Genomic DNA, 21409 nt, shown 5'->3' with positions numbered 1-21409 from the left:
AGATAAAATACGGTTAACAAAAATAAGAAAACGAACAAATATCATAGATATAAAATTAAAATGTGGTGTCGTGGGACACCAGCTAGGAACGAAGTTCCTTCGGCTAATGTAGAATCGACACAATTTGCAAAAAAAAGAAGGAGAAAGAGAAAGGTATTATACACTACTCGCTTGTGTATGCGACTGTCGCGCCTGCGCACGTCTCATTTAACGGTTTTATTCCACGCACTTTTTTCCACGGATTTTTTCTTACGGTTTTACTATCACATTTTTTTCAGTTCGGTCGCGCAGCAAAATCCCTATCCCCTCCAAGCCTGCCGTAAGGAACTTCGTTCCAAAATACCGAATACAGCAATTGAAATGGAAATGGACTGGACATTTAATTTAATTCGAGATAAAACAGAAAAAATGGGCCAAAGGAGTGACAGAATGATATCCAAGATATAAAAAGGGAAATAGAGGAAGACAGTAACGCAGATGGGAAGATGGACATAAAAAAAGTGGCAGGAATGACTTGGATGAGAAAAACGCAGGATAGAATATTATGGAGAGCCCTTGGGGAGGCCTATGCTGTACAGCAAGATGATCAAGAAACCGATGTCGAATAATAAAACTAGATAATACGTGTATTAAAAATGTAACTTAAATTAGATTGTTAATAAAGGCTATATTATCTTATCTAGATGGGTGGACAAGTTCAAGGCCCACCTGATGTTAAGTGGTTACCGGAGCCCATACACATCTACATCATCTAGTTCTAAGGTGTCAGTATAGTTACAACGGCTGTCCCTCCCTTTAAACCGAAGCGCATTACTGCTTCACTGCAGAAATAGGCAAGGTGGTGGTATCTACCCGTGCGGACTCACAATACGTCCTACCAGCAATAATTACACAAATTATAATTTTGTGGGTTTGATTTTTATTACACGATGTTATTCTTTCACCGTGGAAGTCAATCGCGAATATTTGTCAAGTACGTATTTCATTAGAAAAATTGGTAGCTGCCTGCGGGATTCGAACACCGATGCATCGCGAAGAATGCACTGGACGTCTTATCCTTTAGGCCACGACGACTAATAATTGACTACTTGAGATATAAGTTCTAAGGTCTCAGTATAGTTACAACGGCTGCCCCACCCTTCAAACCGAAGCGTATTACTGCTTCACGGCATATCTAATATATAAAATTCTCGTGTCACAATGTTCGTTCCCATACTCCTCCGAAACCGCTTGACCGATTCTCATGAAATTTTTTATGCATATTCAGTAAGCCTGAGAATCGGCTACTATCTATTTTTTATACCCCTAAGTGATTAGGGTTGTCCACCCCTAACATATTTTTTTTATTTAGACTTTTTTTTTTGTTAGAATGAGATATTATGTGGTTGAATGAGGTTTTGTTATTTTTATTATATATTTCCTCATCGTTCACAGCACTACATACCTCTTTCACTCATTTACCACATCCTTACACACTTACAATAAGTTAGTTTTTTTTTTCTACACTAGAAATTCCCTAGAAATCTTATATATGGCAAAACAATGTTTGCAGGGTCAGCTAGTATCTATATATTTACATACAATAATGTATGTTATGTAATAAAGCCAGAATACTCAATTTGTAGTTTTAAATCCACATTATATTTGAAGTTACGTAGAATTATCGTTACGTGCATCGCTGGATGTAGTTAGTGTCTGAACAAGCGAACGCGAAATACCGTCTGCACAATCAGTCAATTCTAATTTAGTGTTTTTTAAATGCACTTTAGTGTGTTTAGTGCGAGTTTTTTAACGTTCTCGATAGCGTAAACGTTAACTCAAATTTGTATGTTATTGGAACGTTTGCTTACGTTTGCCGCTAGGGGCGCTGTTCCAAACTGCATACTTTGAGTTAACGTTTACGCTTTCGAGGACGTTAAATAACTCGCACTAAGCAGACAAAACGAAATAGTAGGTTTTTATAGAGTAACTAGTTGACCCGGCAAACTTCGTAGTGCCTCAATCGAGAAATAAAAGATCTAAGCTTTTGTATAAAATAAACTTAAAACAAACAAAAGGAATCCGTCCGACAAATCGGACAACGAAATTGCTATTTTTATTTAATTCCGAGCATTTTCATATTTATCTACCTTTTAAACCTTCTCTGGACTTCCACAAATAATTCAAGACCAAAATTTGCCAAATCGGTCCAGCCATTCTCGAGTTTTAGTGAGACTAACGAACAGCAATTCATTTTTATATATATAGATAATATATGACGGGGAGACCGGCGCCATATTGTTTTTGCAAACGGTGATGGCTTATGCGACAATAGACACTCGTATTTATAGTAGTAGGGTTTTTGATTCATTCGTGTTCTTGAATACCGTCTTAAACAATTGTTTAAATTCGTTGGACTTATAAACTAATTTTATTTAAGTAAATAGTGATGTTGCACCGATGTATACATGGATAATGTTTCGTATTTTTCTTATACATAAATATAAAGGGGATAAGTGATCAGCTGATTTATAGTAAGCGCACAACAAAAGATGGGGGAGGTTTTTGATTTACCTACAGAATATTTCTTGATTACTCTAGAGAAGTGACTCTCTAAAATTATTTGATTAGAGATAAATTTATTATTAATTATTTTATTTTATTATTAGACGTATATTTATATCATGTTACTTATAGTTAATTGCTTACAAAACATAAATCGCAATTCATTTGACGAACTGATGTTCCGAACCGCCGCGGTCTTTTCCAATCCCAAACATAGGCTAGATTACACTAACAACTTATGGAATTTCTATATTCTGAAATTAAATTTAATTAAATTTACTCTGTCGTCGCACTATGCCGAGTAATCCTAGAGAAATGCAGTACTTGGCGAGGCGCCTAAATATTCTCAACGGGTCGCAATTTGTGGTTAAAAGTTCTCTTTTGAAAGCGCTCGGCTGCGGCTAGTAAAACACTCCTCCTGGCTAAGTCTGAGTTCATCCACCTGTCCTGGTGAAACTGGATAGACCTTTGGGCAACATAGTGACTAGTCATTTTGCCTTCCTAACCTTCACGCACGGGTAGGTACCACCACCCCGCCTATTTCTGCCGTGAAGCAGTAATGCGTTTCGGTTTGAAGCGTGGGGCAGCCGTTGTAACTATACTGAGACCTTAGAACTCATATCTTAAGGTGGGTGGCGCATTTACTTTGTAGATGTCTATGGGCTCCGGTAACCACTTAACACCAGGTGGGCTGTGAGCTCCAATCATTTAAGCAATAAAAAATTTATTAAATAGGAATTTAAAATTGTTGTTCTGCTAATAGTACACGCTCCATCAATATTCATCGAAGTCAAAACCAGTAGATTTATTAGCTCGGCTCATATCATTACGGCGGGCCCGCGGGGGTATGCAGAGATCCACCCTAGTCTTATCTGTTTGTGTTATCGATAAGAGTTTATGGGGAATTATGTTTTATGCGGAGAATTATGGCGTTTTTTGTGGGTTGGCTCGTTGGTGAATGAGTTCGCCACAGATTACATGAGAGTATGTAAATCTATAAAACGGTGGGTATTTTGATTATTATTAAATGGCTGCCCAAAAAAACAATAGCGATGTATTCAAAGTTGATTTATGTACAGATGTTTCGTTATTCCACAATAACTTTGAAATGCCCGAATAGATTTGAATATTATGATATACTAGCTGACCGGGCAGACTTCGTAGTGCCTCAATCGATAAACAAAAGACCTAAACTTTTGTATAAAATTAACTTAAAACAAACAAAAGGAATCCGTCCTACGGGGGACACATCAAAGAGAAAACAAAATTGTTTATTTTTATTTAATTGCGAGCATTTTCATAATATTTATCTACCTTTTAAACCTTCTCTGGACTTTCACAAATAATTCAAGACCAAAATTAGCCAAATCGGTCCAGCCGTTCTCGAGTTTTAGCGAGACTAACGAACAGCATTTCATTATTTATATATTTATTTATTTATTATTATTATTTTTTATTTATATATATAGATAGATAGATAATACGTTTGAAATCTCACGTCATCTCCGTGAACCAATATTTTAGCAAGGAGTTTGCGATGTTTTTTTTTTTACTTTTTTTTTAAATATCATTCTAGTTTGTTGTTCACGCTTGACAATCTATTGACGGTGAGTTCATCTGCCATTGTGAAATTTGGACGTTTGTGAAATTGTCCTCTATGCATTCCGAAACCAATTCGATAATAATGAATCTTCATTAAAGTTTCAGAATTAATCAGACTCTTATCTTAAAAGACTAGTACTATATTGGAAGATAAAAGTTATTTATCATCTAAAAAGGTAAATTGTGTCATGATACTTTTTCTTTGTTTTTAGCGCCACTTTTACAAGGTATTGTCTGTGACTGGCATCATTGTTTTTTGTGGATTCCCGCTATGGTTTTTATTGGCAACTCAAGTCATTATGGATTCTCCCGATCCATTAACGGTGCTTTTAGGTACCTCAAGCACCGGTCACCGTCCTCGTCGAACCCGTCGCTTGCGACTTAGGGCTCGACGAGTAAATTAACCCATAGACACAGCTCATTGAGTTTCTTGCCGGATCTTCTCAGTGGGTCGCGTTTCCGATCCGGTGGTAGAATCTGCGAAGCACTGCTCTTGCTAGGGCCAGTGTTAGCAACACTCCCGTTTTGAGCCCCGTGAGCCCACCTACATGTCAGGGAGAAGCTGAAATAGCCTCTCAAGGCTATCTGCAGGAAAATAAAGGAAAAAAAATTGACAACAGTGTAACAATTGACTTTGGGTCGCGTTTCAAGATGAAACCCTAAGTTATAACTTTGATCCTGATTCCGGATCCTGACATATATGTCCGGGTTTCGTCATATGTGAAGATTTATCCGTATATCCTGATAGGTCATTCTTTTGTTAGATTCCGTAGTGAGACGCGTCTTCGCTATTATCTTCGGCAGTCTCAGCTGGTGGACGGCATCACTCTTTAGGCAGCGGCTTGGCTCTGCCCCTGGCATTGCTGAAGTCCATGGGCGACGGTAACCACTCACCATCAGATGGGCCGTATGCTCGTCTGCCTACAAGGGCAATAAAAAAAAAAAACCCTATCTCGTGCAGCAGTTTAACTGGTTTAACACATTTAATTGTGGTCATACATGTTTCAGTAATGCTTCGTGTGATGCCATTTCATTCTTTTTTCTATTGTCCTTGTAGGCAGACAAGCTGACGGCCCACCTGATGATGAGTGGTTACCGTTGTCCATGGAATTCAGCAATGCCAGGGACAGAGCCAAGCCGCTGCCTAAAGAGTGATGCCGTCCACCAGCTGAGACTGCCGAAGATAATAGCGAAGACGCGTCTCACTACGGAATCTAACAAAAGAATGACCTATCAGGATATACGGATAAATCTTCACATATGACGAAACCCGGACATATATGTCAGGATCCGGAATCCCAAAGTCATGCCAACGAAAACAAAGGGATGAAAGAGTGCGGGGAGGAAGATGATACTTCATTTTTCATTTATGTATCATTCTTTTGGAAATAAAACTACAGAAGCCGTGAATATGTTATGGTAATTTGCAAATATGGGATTTTAGGTGACAAAATAAAAACATACTTAAGCATAGTTGTAATAATGTTTAATTTAAAATTTACAATATTGTCTGTCTGTCTGTTTGTTCCGGCTAATCTCTGAAAGGCTAGACCGATTTTGATGTGACTTTCACTGATAGTTAGCTGATCATATAGGGAGTAACTTAAGCAACATTTTTAAACTAGCTTTGCTCCGCGGCGTCTCCCGCGCTACGACAGTAACGGCGTGTAACATCGCGGTACTCGGCTATCTATACATATAAATAAAACTGGAGTGTCTGTTTGTAATATTGAAGTAACCGCTTTTTACTACATGCATATGAATATATATTGTAAATTGTAAAAAATGTTATTTTGGTGTATGTACGGTACCAAAATAACATTTTTTACAATTTTTGTCTGTCTGTTTGTTTGTTCCGGCTAATCTATGAAATGGCTGGACCGATTTTGACGGGGCTTTCACTGATAGGTAGCTGATGATATCAGGAGTAACTTAGGCAACATTTTTTAGACTAGCTTCACCCGCGGCGTCACCCGCGGTACGGCAATAACCCATCGCGGGACTCAGCTATCAATAATAAAATTTAATGTTTCCGAAGCGAAGCGAGGGCTGGTCGCTAGTGCTAAATAAAACAAAGTTATCCAACGTAACGCCGTCTGCATACGTGGAGTTGAAGCTCGCGCTCCAAACTTTTAGTTATGAAACGCAAATGTTATCAGTGCTCGGTGATTGTTTCGTCCTGGGCGGAAAAGTTTCCGGCTGTGTTATTGTTTCGAATAGATTTTCGTACGCGGATAGGATCTCGACGTGCTCCGAAATAGAAACGTTCGTCTATATCTATACTAATATTATAAAGAGGAAAGATTTGTTTGTTTGTTTGTTTCGAATAGGCTCCAAAACTACTGGACCGATTTGAAAAATTATTTTTCCATTAGAAGCCGACATTGTCTCTGATGAACATAGGCTACTTTTTTTTATTTATTTTTTTATTTTATTTTTTTGGTTTTATGTGTGTTTTAATGTTTCCGAAGCGAAGCGAGGGCGGGTCGCTAGTATTCAATACAGACAGCGTTAATGTAGTATTGTGTTTTATATTTAATGGGACTTACATGCATAACTTCAAACATTAACCATTAACTCTGACAATGCCGGTCCCGAACCCGGATGAGAAAAGAGGATAGAGTTGGAGTTCGACCTTTCCACCATAAAACAGTTAACGCTGAATGTTTTTTTTTATATAGCTTAGTTGTGTGGACGAGCACATAGCCTACCTGGTGTTAAGTAGTTACTGGAGACCATAGACATCTACAACGTAAATGCGCCACCCACCTTGAGGTATAAGTTCTAAGGTCTCAGTATAGTTACAACGGTTGCCCACCCTTCAAACTGAAACGCATTACTGCTTCACGGCAAAAATAGGTGGGCGAATGTCTGGCGGCGGTTAATTAGTCAGACCTAAATAAAGTTTTAGCGGCCTTGAATAAATAAATATTTTCCAAAAGCACTACCGTGGAAGGACGAAGGGCCTCACCATGTGTATTTTTCCAAGAAAGCCTCTTTGAGGCCACGACGCTCAGTATTGTGGATTATCGATGCAAGAAGGAGAAGGACCCGCATACCATGTACCGCTAAGAAAACAAACCGATCTATCCTCGAGCAACTTCGCGTAAAAACGAGACTGTCTACGATCTGTTACCAAGAAACTCTTAGTTACTTTGGTCACATTGCTCGACGCCAACCCGACAACCTTAAAAAAATGGTTGTTGTGGGCAAGTTAGAAGGTAGGTAGAAGGTAAGTAAAGGACCCGTCAGTTGGTAACCAAGCCATTGGTCAGATCAAGTAACCGTGCTCACCGGGCTCTCCGCTACAACCGTCCTGAGGGAAACCAAAAAACGAACGAAGTGGAAGATGATTGTACAAAGAGGTACGAAGGCCTTTCAAGGACCTTCAGCAATGAAGTATGCGACTAAGAAGAGACTTGGTGCTGTAGTCGGTTGCTCTTGGCAAAGCGGTCGTGGTCATGTTGAATCCTTTTTTTGTTTAAGCCTTGACAGCTGTTCTCGATAGGTCGCGAATTGAGGCGTGGCGCATGCACTCGTTAAGTGGGGATTTGGTAAGGTTTTTACTGGTGGTAAGACCTCTTGTGGGTCCGGGCGGTTAGGTACCACCACCCTGCCTATTCCTGCCGTGAAGCAGTAATGCGTTTCGGTTTGAAGGGTGGGGTAGCCGTTGTAACTAACTATACTGAGACCTGAGAACTTATATCTCAAGGTGGGTGGCGCATTTACGTTATAGATGTCTATGGGCTCCAGTAAGCACTTGATGATGTTTTGGTAAGGATTTTGACTTCATCAGTCCAGCACATGGGGGCTTCGTTCACGAGGTCTTTTACCGTCAAACCTGCCCTGAACGAAAAGTTTCTCAAGGTGTAGTGCAGAAATCTGAAAACAGTTTTAGTACAGATATGTTTCGATTAATGCATCATCAGAAGCAAAATTAATAAAAAAATACAGAAAAGTTTTTCAAGTTTTTCAGTTTTTGTTTTTTTTTTGTACGTGACCCCTCGCAAGTTTAAAAACGAGTCTAAACTTTTAATTAACGTACCGTTTCAACGTAACTCCCAAACGAGTTTGACGGATACTGAATTTTTGTGTTTTTTTTTGTGTTGTTTTCACACGAAATTGTTACTCTACAATTAACTAATTTTGTGATTTAAACTGGAATATAAGTATCATCATTATCGTGTATTATTTGGTGTTTGTCTGATAGATTACTTACTTACTGGTGGTAGGACCTCTTGTGAGTTCGCACGGGTAGGTACCACCACCCTGCCTATTTCTGCCGTGAAGCAGTAATGCGTTTCGGTTTGAAGGGTAGGGCAGCCGTTTTAACTGCAACTGTAACTATGCTTGAGACCTTAGAACTTATATCTCAAGGTGGGTGGTGCATTTACTTGTTTAGTAGTTGTAGATGTCTATAGCCTCCAGTAACCACTGAACACCAGGTGGGCTGTGAGCTCGTCCACCCATATAAGCAATAAAAAAAAAAGATTAGTAGACAGTTAATTTTGATTGTTTATCACGGTGCTCCAATAGTGAGCCGCATCAACTGTAATACTCAATTACAAATCTGGGCGCCAAGCGATAATTGATTCAAATGGAAGCAAAGTTCATCCATACCATTTGAAATCGGTGCAGTGATCCACAATGCGTTTCCAGATATATTTGTTTCCATTTGTTTTTTTAATTTTTATTATTGCTTGGATGGGTGGACGAGTTCACAGCCCACCTGGTGTTAAGCGGTTACTGGAGCCCATAAACATCTACAACGTAAATGCGCCACCCACCTTGCGATATAAGTTCTAAGATCTCAAGTATAGTTACACTTATCATCCGGTTCTGGAATGAGCTGCGTTTTATAATGTTTTTTTTTCCCTACCTGTTCACTGGTAACCAAAGGGACTATTCTAGCTTCTCGCGGACGAGTAGGTGAGCTCAAGGGCACAACTTAAGAGAATTCGCTAAGGCTAGCCCTAGCAGAAGCAGTGCTCCGCAGAATCTACCACCGGATCGGAAACGCGACCCGCTGAGAAGATCCGGCGAGAAATTCAGTGGGCTGTGTCTGTGGGTTAATTCGCTCGTCGAGCCCTTCGTCGCAAGCGACGGGTTCGACGAGGACAGTGATCGGTGCTTGAGGTACCTTAAAGTGTTTTTTTTTTCCTACCTGTGCTGATAGCCTTGAGAGGCTATTTCAGCTTCACCCTAACGTGTGTAGGTGAGCTCACGGGGCTCAAACCAGAGTGTTGCTAACCCTGACCCTAGCAAAAGCAGTGCTTCGCAGAATCTACCACCGGATCTGAAACGCGACCCGCTGAGAAGATCCGGCGAAAAACTCAGTGGGCTGTGTCTGTGGGTTAATTTACTCGTCGAGCTCTTTCTTCCTCAGGTCGGACGGGTTCGGCGAGGACGGTGATCGGTGCTTGAGGTACCTAAAAGTGTACGTGCGGTAAGTGTAAGTGCGGTGTTTCCCAAGAGCTTCGATATGCCTCTCTTAGACATTTGCGAAGAGCATTAAATGGTAGTAGTAGGTATATTCCCAGTACTATATTTTATGAGCGAAATCCAAGCCTTTAGTTGTTATTCAGAAGAATTTAGGCCAAATCAAACGATAAAATAATACAGACTCAAAGTCTGTTCCAATTCAATGATTGTTTAATATTTGTATGTTAATGTTAAATTTGCATACATTATTCGAGACTTAAAATTGTGATAGGTTGTATAGGTGTGTTATTGTATAAATTAATGGTTGGTCATCTCGTGAACCCGCACGGGTATGTACCACAACTCTGTTTAATTTGGCCGCCAAGCAGTAATGCGTTTCGGTTTGAAGGTTGATGCAGCCACGACTGTAAAACTTAGAGATAGAACACATGTTTCAAAATGTGTGGCGGCATTTACGTTGTGGATGGGCTCCGGTGCCCACTTAAAAGCAGGTAGGCCTCGAGCTAGTCTATAGTACATATATTTGACAAGAATCTTCAAAATTCAAATTAAAATATTCTCTCAAAGGGTACTTGTGTTGTTTGACGACAAACATCAAACAACAAAGCCTTAAAGCAGTTCTACAAAAATACAGAATTAAATGAATATTTCTAATAAGCTACGAGTTATAGTTTTATTGCCTTTGATTGCAGCAAAACGGAACGCTCAAGTGAATACATACTGATTGAATTATACAAACGTAGTCCCCGCGACTGATTGCCCTCCTTTAACTCACGTTGATATTTGAGCAAGAACGGGCTCTTAGCGTTTTCTTTGCTACGCTCGATATTGTAGGGGCAACATGATTTTTGAAGCGGACAGATTTGTTTTAAGCCGGACGAAGTGGAAGTTTATTGCAGTGAGTATGGTCCCCAAGTAGAGCTATTACTGATCTGGTGTTAACGTCTTGTGAGTCCGCACGGGTAGGTACCAACACCCTGCCTATTTCTGCTATATTCGTTTTGCTCACCCAATGAAAAAAACAAGCCAGGGATGTTAAAAAAAGTAAAAAACATACATTTTCAAAATAAACAATTAATCAAACGTCCATTACGGTTTTTAGTACTTCGGCGAGAGATATTAAAAATTATTTATAAGTGTAATTTGGAGAGGGGGAAGACCGCTTTGAAAACATTAACGAATTATTGTCTTAAGTTGTTCAACGTCGCCGGCGGCTCCATAATAATTATTGCATAGGAATCTTTTCTATACTAATATTATAAAGCTGAAGATTTTTTTTGTTTGAACACGCTAAACTCAGTAACTACTGGTCTGATTTGAAATATTGTTTCGGTGTTAGGTAGCCCATTTATTGAAGAAGGCTATATAACATCACGCTAAGACCAATACAAGCGGAGCACCAATAAAGAATGTTTCAAAACCGGGGATTTTTTCCCTTTTGAGAGCTTCCGAGGCTTAGAGTTTCGCTAAAATATTGTATGACAGAATTGTTCCCCTTTAAGAGATCTAAAAAAAAGTCCGCGACAGCATATGTCTATATGTTAAGGTTGGCTCACTATAACGTGTTTTATGCTAACCAAATTTGTTCTAAAATAAAGCATTATTTGTGAACTCTTCCACGCCGACGAAGTCTCGGGCAAAAGCTAGTTATTTTAATCTTTTTTTAAATTTATGTATGGATCTAAATGTTGGGTGACGAAAGTAAAGGATGAAAGAGGAATGCACGCGGCAGAGATGCGAATGTTGAGATGGATGTGTGGAGTGACAAGAATGCACAAGATAAGGAATGAGTATATCAGAGGAAGTGTGAAACTAGCCCCGGTGTTAGACAAATTAAAGGGTGGACAGTTATCGTAGTATGGACATGTGATGCGTAGAAAGAAGATGCATGCGACTAGGCGATGTATGGAATAGGTAGTGCAAGGTAGAGGGGGAAGAGGTCGACCGAAGAAGACATGGATGGAGTGTGTGAATGACGATATGAGAGAGAGAGGAGTGAGTGTTGAGATGACGGCTGATAGAAGAGAATGGAAGAGAAAAACTCGCTGTGCCGACCCACCTAGTGGGATAAGGTGGAGAAAAAGAAGAATAATATGTTTTTTATTTGGTTACTGTTTTTTTAGTACTGTCTAGAGGCGACAAACAAACACTCTGGTAGACGGTACCGGAAATTTTCCCTGAAAACCTCAAATCAGTGGAATTGAGCCCCGTTTCAGTACTCTCTTCTAAGAGAACAGGCTTGTCAATCCAGAGGGTTGTTGATACGGCAATCAGTATCGGTAAGTCTGATCTTACAGACGAGGTTTTTTATTATTGCATAGATGGGTGGACGATCTCCCAGCCAACTTGGTGTTAAGTGGTTACTGTAGCCCATAGACATCTACGACGTAAATGCCGCCACCCACCTTGACTTATGAGTTCTAAGGTCTCGGTATAGTTAAAGGGGCTGCCCCACTCTTCAAACCGAAACGCATTACTGCTTCACGGCAGAAATAGGCAGAGTGGTGGTACCTACCTGTGTGGACTCACAAGAAGTCCTACCACCAGTAAAGGGGTAGGTAGAAGGTAGGTGGCAAGCATTTCTTCCGCCGTGTATTTGTCACAGCTACAATGGTAGGCACTTCCAATTGTCTCCAAAGACGGTGCACGAACTAACCATACCTGACCCGTGAGAGCCTGCGTCAGGCCAGGGCGAACTAATTTGACGGTTGGTGGTAGGACCTCTTGTGCGGCCGCACGATTGTAACTATACTGAGATCTTAGAACTTATATCTCAAGGTGGGTGGCACATTTACGTTGTAGATGTCCATGGGCTCCAGTAACCACTTAACACCAGGTGGTTTATGAGCTCATCCACCCATTTAAGCAATTAAAAAAAAAGAGCTCTCCACCCGCCTAAGCTAAAAAAAATTTATCGCAGTCGGGTTTGCCAAATTCTATTCAGGTCTTCTATTGTTTTGTACCTTTCTGCTCTGGAATTAACTCCAGCCATGGTATTTCGTGAACGACTTACGTGAGCTCTTTCCTGGCTTGGCTGATGTCCACGAACCACGGTGACCACTCAGCATCGAGTGCGCTGTATGCTGTATACCCGAAGGCAATAATTTTATTAATCGACTTAGTCCCAAAATGAAGGGCATGTAATAATATTAGCGAATGGTATGTAAATTGTGCCGATATTTTATTTTCAATTATTGCATTCGTATAACTGATAGTCCTATGTTTTTATTAACCGTAATATAGACGTTACACAGAAAGGATTAAAGTTCATAATTATAAGTTCGATAATTGACGTAACTACGTCTTAATGGAACTGCGGCACTGAATTACGGTCTTATTGAGGTGTCAAAACGGTATAAATTGAAACATGAACGTTCGCTGTAAGTTCCAAGCGATTTGCATACAAAACAAATTAAACAGGGCCGTAATATTACAGAGCTAGGAATCGACGAACCAGTGGCACGTGTGACAAAAGTGCTATTAATTTATTTACTAGCTGACCCGGCAGACTTCGTAGTGCCTCAATCGATAAATAAAAGACAAAAGGAATCCGTCCGATGGGGGACACATCAAAGGAAAAACTAAATTGTTATTTTTATTTAATTATCTATTATTTTATTATCTACCTTTTAAACCTTCTCTGGACTTCCACAAATAATTCAAGAACAAAATTAGCCAAATCGGTCCAGCTGTTCTTGAGTTTTAGCGAGACTAACGAACAGTAACTCATTTTTATATAATAGTATACTTATATATGAGTCGACTACTATCAAAGCCGGCAATCTGACTTTTGGACAATTATTGGTAAATCAGAAAAACGAATTATTGACTTTGTATTCCATTGGCAGTCACAAAACTCTTCGGAACGACATCTTAGATAAATAACAGGTTAACTATTAACCTTTATTTAATGCAGGTTTTGAACCGTATTCTTTGAAGGAGACGATTATATTCATATCAATCTGTATTGACATATCAATAACATTTTTTTGTCCAAATCCACAGATTGCCACCTTTGATAATAGACGACTCATATATAGATAGATTACACTTCATGTAAAATTTACATTGGCGGACTTAATCCCTAAGGCATTTTCTACCAGTCAACCAAAGGTAGTGCAGAGTAAATAGTGCTATTTGTACATTAGGTTAGCTTTATACATTAGTTTTGCTTCTTCTTGTTTTAAGTATGGCAATTGGCTTCTTGCGACGCCACTGTGGCTAGTTTAGAGTTAAAAAAATATCCTATTAAATAATACGCACTTAGGTGTATTTTATGAAAAATATTATGGAACAAAACGAAATGAAGTTGATTTCTTTTTATTTTCGTCACACTTGTACACTTTCACAGATAGTAAACAGTTAATAAACCAATAATATTACATGATTAAATCTGAAGAGAAACAAAAAAATAAATTTAAAATATCACATTATCATATTTCTGTTTATTAATGTTATTTAAATCAGTATTGTACCCTCTCACTAATCTACACTTAAAGTTGTAGATGTAAAAAAATCTGAATAAGGTATAATTTTCGAATTTTAATGATTAACCATTTATAATTTATCTTCAGTTCTTTTTGTTAATTCAATCCTAAAATTACTTTATAATCTGCTGCCTTTAAAAAAGGAAATATATTATATAATTTGATTTAAAACAAATATGTATAATTGAAAATATGCTTGCCATGTCTACAATCAGTGAAGTCTGCGACCGTCGACGATTGCACTCGGAATGCAAAATGGCTTATAATTTCATACGTAATTATATTTTAAAACATCGTTAGTATCGTTTGATGTGTACCGCTTGTTTTCCGTGTACTCATGTTTGTTGCTAAACCGAATTACGCTGTATTGTTTTGTGCTTAGTGCGCGAGTTTTTTAACGTTGTCGATAGCGAAAAAGTTAACTCGAATTTGTGTGCAGTTGGAACAGCGCCCCTAGCGGCAAACGTAGGCAAACGTAGGTCCCCTAGGCGCGTAGGAGGATCGGCACCTGGCCTGTATAAAAAAAGATGTGTGGTGTCGTGGGACACCGGATAGGAACGAAGTTCCTTATTATAAAATTATCAAATTTAAGTTCTATTCGAGGCATAAAGAAAATAAAACTGGAGGTTTCGCAACAACCCACGGTCATTCGGTAACGTGCGAACTTATTGTGGTACACTTCATTCACGGGTTGTTTGCATAAGAGTTAGTGTATTGCGCAAACGAACGCTCTGAGATCGTGAGAAATTTTTTGTACATTATTACAAAGTTAAGTCGTACACTGTGTGCATTACTAATAAAAATCTTACGTTACGGACGTTGTTTCCCGGTTAGGGAACCCCTCCGCATCGTCCCATAAGGAAATTCGTTCCAAAAAGTGTTTGTCATAGGCATGACCAATGTCAGGAGCACAACCAATGCGCTGTCTGACGTTGAGGAAACTTCTTCGCTCTCTAAGCGTTCAACATGAAGTTCTAAAGACTACAGAGCAAAGTGACATTTAGGTGCTTACCAGCGTGAAGCAAAGCAGAACGAGAGATGTCCGGATCGCCATTTTTGTCAAGAACGGAGACGTGTCATCACTGCTTCACGACATATGTACCTGGAAACGAAATAATTCAATATTTAGTAAAGATTTCCACCGTCATGGAACACCTGGTTACCCGAGAATATTTTTATTTTTTTTATTGCTTAGACGGGTAGACGAGCCCACAGCCCACCTGGTGTTTAGTGGGTGCCGGAGCCCATAGACATCTACAACGTAAATGCACCACCCACCATGACAACGGCTGCCCCACCCTTCAAACCGAAACGCATTACTGCTTCACGGCAGAAATAGGCAGGGCGGTGGTACCTACCCGTGCGGACTCACAAGAGGTCCTACCACCAGTAATGCAAACAAACGCTTCGCGACAGAAATAGGCGGGATCTTTGAATTGTGTTTTGTTTGATTTAACAAACGTGATAAAAAAGTATTATATTTCTTTATCCACATTATAAATTAAGGCATTTCTCAGTTATTTATATACAATGGATAAGCTGGAATAACTGAGAGTACCTCAGAACCTCTTGTGAGTCCGCACGGGTAGGTACCACTACCCTGCTTATTTCTGCCGTGAAGCATTAATGCGTTTGGCTTAAATAAAATTTAAACTGGGTACTGCTACTAAGTAAGTAAGTAAAAACTGGCAGGAAAAAACTGGGACTTAGAAATCATGTCTCAAGATGAATGACGTTTTTTCCGTCATTGATATCTGTGGGCTCCGGTGACCACTTAACACCAGATTGGACGTGCATCTAAATTATAAATTGAGAACGAACAAATTGTATTCATTGACCTAATTTAACAGGTGTACTATACAGAAATTAAAATACAAAATTGGCCAAAACGGAATACGCGTTCGCTGACAAAAGTACTTCAATTAGAGCAGAAAATGGTTATAATTCGCGCTACACTGCCGATAGCTTGCAACGAGGCAGCGTAATGTCCTCCTCGATTTCATTTGGGAACAAAATTAACGTTGTCATTTCGAAGTCTAAATTTAAACACACGCTTTTTATGGCTGCGATCGTTTAGCTGAGAATGCTTTTTTACGCACTAGTACGTGCCTATCTATCACGGCTATGTCTGAAGGGAAACAGCAATTTAATTTTTTTAAATCATGATGGCGACGGTTCCGTGCCATTGTGCAATTTCCATGCAACTAAATAGCGTTTTATCCCTCGCTTTGTAGTTTAAAAACTAAATAAAACACTTACACGCTTAATTAGCGAACCGAACTAACAAAAGATTAAGTGTTTTTATGCTGTCGATACTGGTCAGGATGTCAGCGCAAAATAAAGTTATTGTATTGTCGGCGGTCCTTACTGCGTGTGCAAGTCATCAAGTTAATGGGATGTCTTAAAGTTGGTGGTAATGACGTTCCAAATTTCCGTTACGTACAAACAAACATACATACATACAAGAACAACAACCAAAGCATTGAAAGTATTGAAATAAATATTATATTAATCGAAAAAGTAAAACCCGAGCGATATTTTTGCGCAATAATAAATCATATTTGCAACTTTTCGGTAATATGTAAATAGTCTGGACATTGCAGCTTTTTTTTATTGCTTAGAAGGGTGGACGAGCTCACAGCCCGCCTGGTGTTAAGTGGTTACTGAAGCTCATAGACATCTACAACGTAAATACACCACCCACCTTGAGATATAAGTTCTAAGGTCTCAGTATAGTTATTTCTAAGGTCTCAGTATAGTGATATTTGTAGTTTTTTCCTCCCGTATTAGCTGGTAGCCTAAGTGGCTATTTCTGCTATGGTGGTAGGTGAGCTCGTAGGCTAAAACTGAGAGTTTGCTAACACCAGCCCTAACAAGAGCAGTGCTTCGCAGAGTCTCCCACCAGATCGGAATCCCACTGAGAAGATCCGGCGAGAAACTCAGCGGGTTTTGAGAATTGTGTCTCAGTTCTAGGTAAGTAGCAATTAGGTAAATTATATGTTTTTGTTATTCCTTCATCGTGGAAGTCATTCGTGAAAGCAGCTCAGTTTGTGTTTCATTAGGAAATAAGGTAGCCGCCTACGGGATTGGAACACCGGTATAATCGCAACGCTTTAGGCCATGACGACTTCAAAGCTTACGTTTGCAAAGAACGATAAACAGGCAATTACGAAGGTGCTAAAGTTATAAAAGCTCCCATTTGGCTACGGGGCCATAAAAATGAAACTCAAGCGTCAAAGGTCGCCAAACGAAACCAACGGCCGTCTGGTGTAGTGGTAAGTGACATGGTCACTACACAAGGTGGTCGCGGGTTCGAATCCCGCCAAGGGAAGATATTTTGTATGAATAATATTAAAATGTCTTTTCCAGGGTTATGGACGTATATTAAATATATGTATGTGTATAATAAAAATCATACATTTATTTTCGTTATCTGGTACCTGTAACACAAGTTCTTTACGAACTTACCACGGGACTAGTTAACGTGGCGTGGTTGTCAGTAAATATTTATTATTATATGTTTCTTTTTTTTTTTAATAATTTAGAGTTTTGAGTTCAGTGGTACGTGAATTTTTTTCATTTTAATTTTGGATAAGAATTCAATGGATCTGGTGTAAGTTTGTGTGGAAAGCTTCTTCCGCAAACAACCTTGGTTGCCTATTTTCTTTGGCCGCTCAGAGTCACATAAATCATCCGAAAGTTATCATGTTTCGTAATAAAAGGTCATAGAGTATTCGACAGACAGATGGCTGTTTCATATTTTCAGTTTTTTTACCAGTTTAAATTCGGCATTCAGAAACCTTGTAAGCACGAAATTACACACGCTAAGAAGTTTAGTTGTAATGAAAACTAGGTATTTAATATTGTAAGGTTTGTTGTATAATATCTATTAAAATTTTAACATGTTACAGTTAAAGCAATTTACGGATTGCATACACATTGATACACAAAAATTACAGGCGCTTAGAGAAAAAAATATCTAAATACAAATAAGTTTGATCAGTTTTTCCATACGCAAATCTGTAATTTTAAGAACAGCACAAACAAATATGCTAGACTAACTACTTTCAAGTTAAATATTATTAATAGATAAAAAATTACATAAAAGAGCTTAGAATTTACTAAAGTTATACAAAAAAAATATTATTAATGGGCGGGGGGATGTCTTTTTGGAAGGATATCATAAAGAGGGGACACGATATTGGGTAGTAGAAGAGATCATCATTAAAAACCATTGAGAAATTGACAATAAGTACATGACAGATCTCACCTCAATTATAGGTGCAATCGACAGTGCAATAGTTGACAACGTCTTGAAATTCGAAAAGTAATTAAATAAATATACAATGAATAATTTTAAGAGATATGAAATCCAGAATAATGCTTTTTCACTGAGTAACAAAAGATTTAATATCCACACTTACTAGAAGAAAATAATAATTCGTGTCTGATTTAATGTTATGTAGTCTTTGCCTTATAGAAGTAGGTTAGGGGAGAGATATTTTATTACCCGCCAAATGTATGTATATCGTTCCGGATTGGTTCCCTGGGTCGTCAGTAAACTTTTTTATTGTTCTGTCGCATACCCGAATAATCCGTCGTTTTCGCTTTTCGATTTTTAAGGGCGGTTTTTATTGCCGGATGGATACGTTTGGTAAAAATTGATCGGTGTTTGGAAGCGGTTCACGTACGAGGCTTTTGAGGAGTTCGAGTAGTCCAGTTTAGGACTTAGGATGAAGTTCTGGGGATTAGAACAATTTGAAATACGTAAATGTAGAATAGATGCACGTGACTAGGAGATGTATGGAAATGGTAGTGCAAGGTAGAGGGGGAAGAGGTCGACCGAAGAAGACATGGATGGAGTGTGTGAATGACGATATGAGAGAGAGAGGAGTGAGTGTTGCGATGACGGCTGATAGAAGTGAATGGAAGAGAAAAATTCGCTGTGCCGACACCACCTAGTGGGATAAGGTGGAGAAAAAGAAGAGAAATGTAGAATAGTGATCGCAGCGCATAAAATAAAACTTCCCCTGTTCCAAAATATTCTGTTATAATAATAATTTAAAATTTTATTAACACTTTCATTATGTACGCCTTGCTCATTTTCTAACCGTCTTCGCCATCTTCCTTTCCTCTGTCATTCTCTTCTCTCTTTCTTTCCATTTTCTCTCACTCACATCTTAACGCTCCGTTTCACACTCTTATCATACGTTCCGTTCTTACCAATTCTACATAAATAATGTTTGAGGAAAATAACACGACAACCATTTGAGAAATAGACGCATTTTGCCAAATCTAGTAACCTCGAAGGGTTATATTAGCCTCACCGAACGTGTAGACGAACTCACAGGGCTCAGTCTGGCAAATTTGCTAAAACTAGCTTAAGCAAGGACAGTGCTTCGGCGAATCTACCACCGGATCGGAAACGCGACCCACTGAGAAGATCCGGCGAGAAACTCAGTGGGCTGTATCTATGAGATAGTCGCATGCTTAATGAATAGTAGACTGACTAATTACGATTTAGAACTAAATTGATTTAAGCAAACCATTGATACATATATTAGATTAAACAAAGATTTATTACAAACCATTCCAATCTCAGAATTTTTACGATTGTTGTTATAATAATAATAATAATAATGTTTTTATTGCAAGTAACCATGACTCATATAAATTGTTAATAAGACTTAGACCTATGTTAGTAGTTATATTAACATCACAATGAATTACTGTCGTAACATCCCATGGGAGATGGCACCACAGCGACCCATGTATACACAGTCCAGCCTGCTTGCGAACATGCTCAGGATACTGTTGGAGCTGGCCCTCACTCTGCTTACCAGAGATGCACACCTCTTACGCATGGTAGCGTAAAAACAATCTATGTGCGCGTCTGCAAACATCCCTGATGCGCTACAAAAGCGGGGCAGCACCACCAGCACCCTAAACGCGTTATTATATTGAACACGGAAAATTATAGATGGGGAAATTATTATGTTTGTCTCTGTTACTCCCCCAAATTATGACAAAACTTGTAACATGACACTGACATTAGCCATTATGCGTCTGAGATTGTGACAGTCAACTCGCGGTGTTTTAATAATATTGGGCTATTTGCTTAAGCGACATTTTTGCAACTTTAAAGGAGAACTTTTTTTTACAAAACAAAAAATTTGTAAAAAATACCATAGCAAAAAAACTTCTTCAGCTATTTGAATGGGGTAAAGTTAATTGAAGTTCAATTAAAATTATCGAATTATAAATATTAATACCAAATAAAACGGACCGTTATAAAGATATATGTCACGTATAAATTATTTTTTTACTGGTGGTAGAACCTCTTGTGAGTCCGCACGGGTAGGTACCACAACCCTGCCCATTTCTGGTGTAAAGCAGTAATGCGTTTCGGTTTGAAGGGTGGGACAGCCGTGACTACTCCCCGAATACTGATCATGCAGGAGTCAGTCACCGTCGACGCCCTAGACACGTCCTTACGGATCCATCAGATCCAATAACCTTTGCATTAGGCGCCTTCAGCTCTAACACTAGGAGCAGGCTTAGGGACCCCGGTAACCGTATGCGTCGAACTCGACAAAGAGGTCGACGTGTAACCTAACCCATGCATCAGCCCGCTGAGTTTCTCGCCGGATCTTCTCAGCGGGTCGCGATTCCGATCCGGTAGTAGAATTCGCGAAACAATTGCTCTTGAGTTGTTGGGCCTCTTTTAGAGGCGCTCGAGAAGCTGTTAGCAAATCCCACCCCTCCTGGCTGAGCCTATGCTCGCCCACCTGTCTTAGTGAAACTGGAAAGGCCTTCGGGACACCAGTAATCTTTCAATCATAAAAAAAAACCTTTGTTGCGTATATCTAAAATAGCCTGTACAATGTGCTTTATATTCCAGTACCTACGCTTTAAGCTTCGATATACATGGTTACATTTAGTTAGCGCGTCGAAGCGTATCTCGACGGAGACTCAACTCTTTACACAACCTTAACTTTGAACGATTGTTAGTGAACTTACCCGTAACTTAGTACTGAAGAGCTAAAATTGCATGTAGCTTTTGAAACGGAATCGAGCGCAAGTTAAAGCTACAGCTTAATTTAACTTGAAATGGATTTTGAAATTATTTAAGTTTTTCTAGTTCACACAACATTAAAGTTTGGCTTTGTTTAGCCTTATATATCACTAGGTGTACTCGTCCGCTTCACTGGGCATTTAAAATTAACATTATTATTTCTCACCCCCACAACGATTCTCATCATTAACGCCCCCGCAACTGGCGTAGGGAGTCCAACACTCATATAAATATTAGCCTATCCATTAAGTACATTTAT

The 21409-nt window shown here is 39.1% G+C and overlaps 1 protein-coding gene and 1 long non-coding RNA gene across 3 annotated transcripts in view; one reads left to right on the top strand and one right to left on the bottom strand.

Annotated features, from left to right (window-relative positions):
- The window catches only part of LOC101740303 (protein madd-4), a 411429-nt gene that overhangs the window by 127457 nt on the left and 262563 nt on the right, over window positions 1–21409 (bottom strand). For both annotated transcript variants that reach the window (XM_021352889.2, XM_062676723.1), the window contains exon 4: window positions 15088–15177. In XM_021352889.2, the coding sequence (XP_021208564.1) occupies window positions 15088–15129 (42 nt within the window). In that variant the 5' untranslated portion in view covers window positions 15130–15177. The remainder of the gene's footprint in view (window positions 1–15087; window positions 15178–21409) is intronic.
- On the top strand, window positions 4162–5619 carry LOC110386488 (uncharacterized). The gene is made up of 2 exons (XR_002431674.3): window positions 4162–4322; window positions 5204–5619. It is a non-coding gene; the product is annotated as an uncharacterized LOC110386488 (long non-coding RNA).

Source organism: Bombyx mori, chromosome 28 (genome assembly GCF_030269925.1).
Source record: "Bombyx mori chromosome 28, ASM3026992v2".
NCBI lineage: Eukaryota > Metazoa > Arthropoda > Insecta > Lepidoptera > Bombycidae > Bombyx > Bombyx mori.
This window is presented reverse-complemented; position numbering and strand designations above follow the sequence as displayed.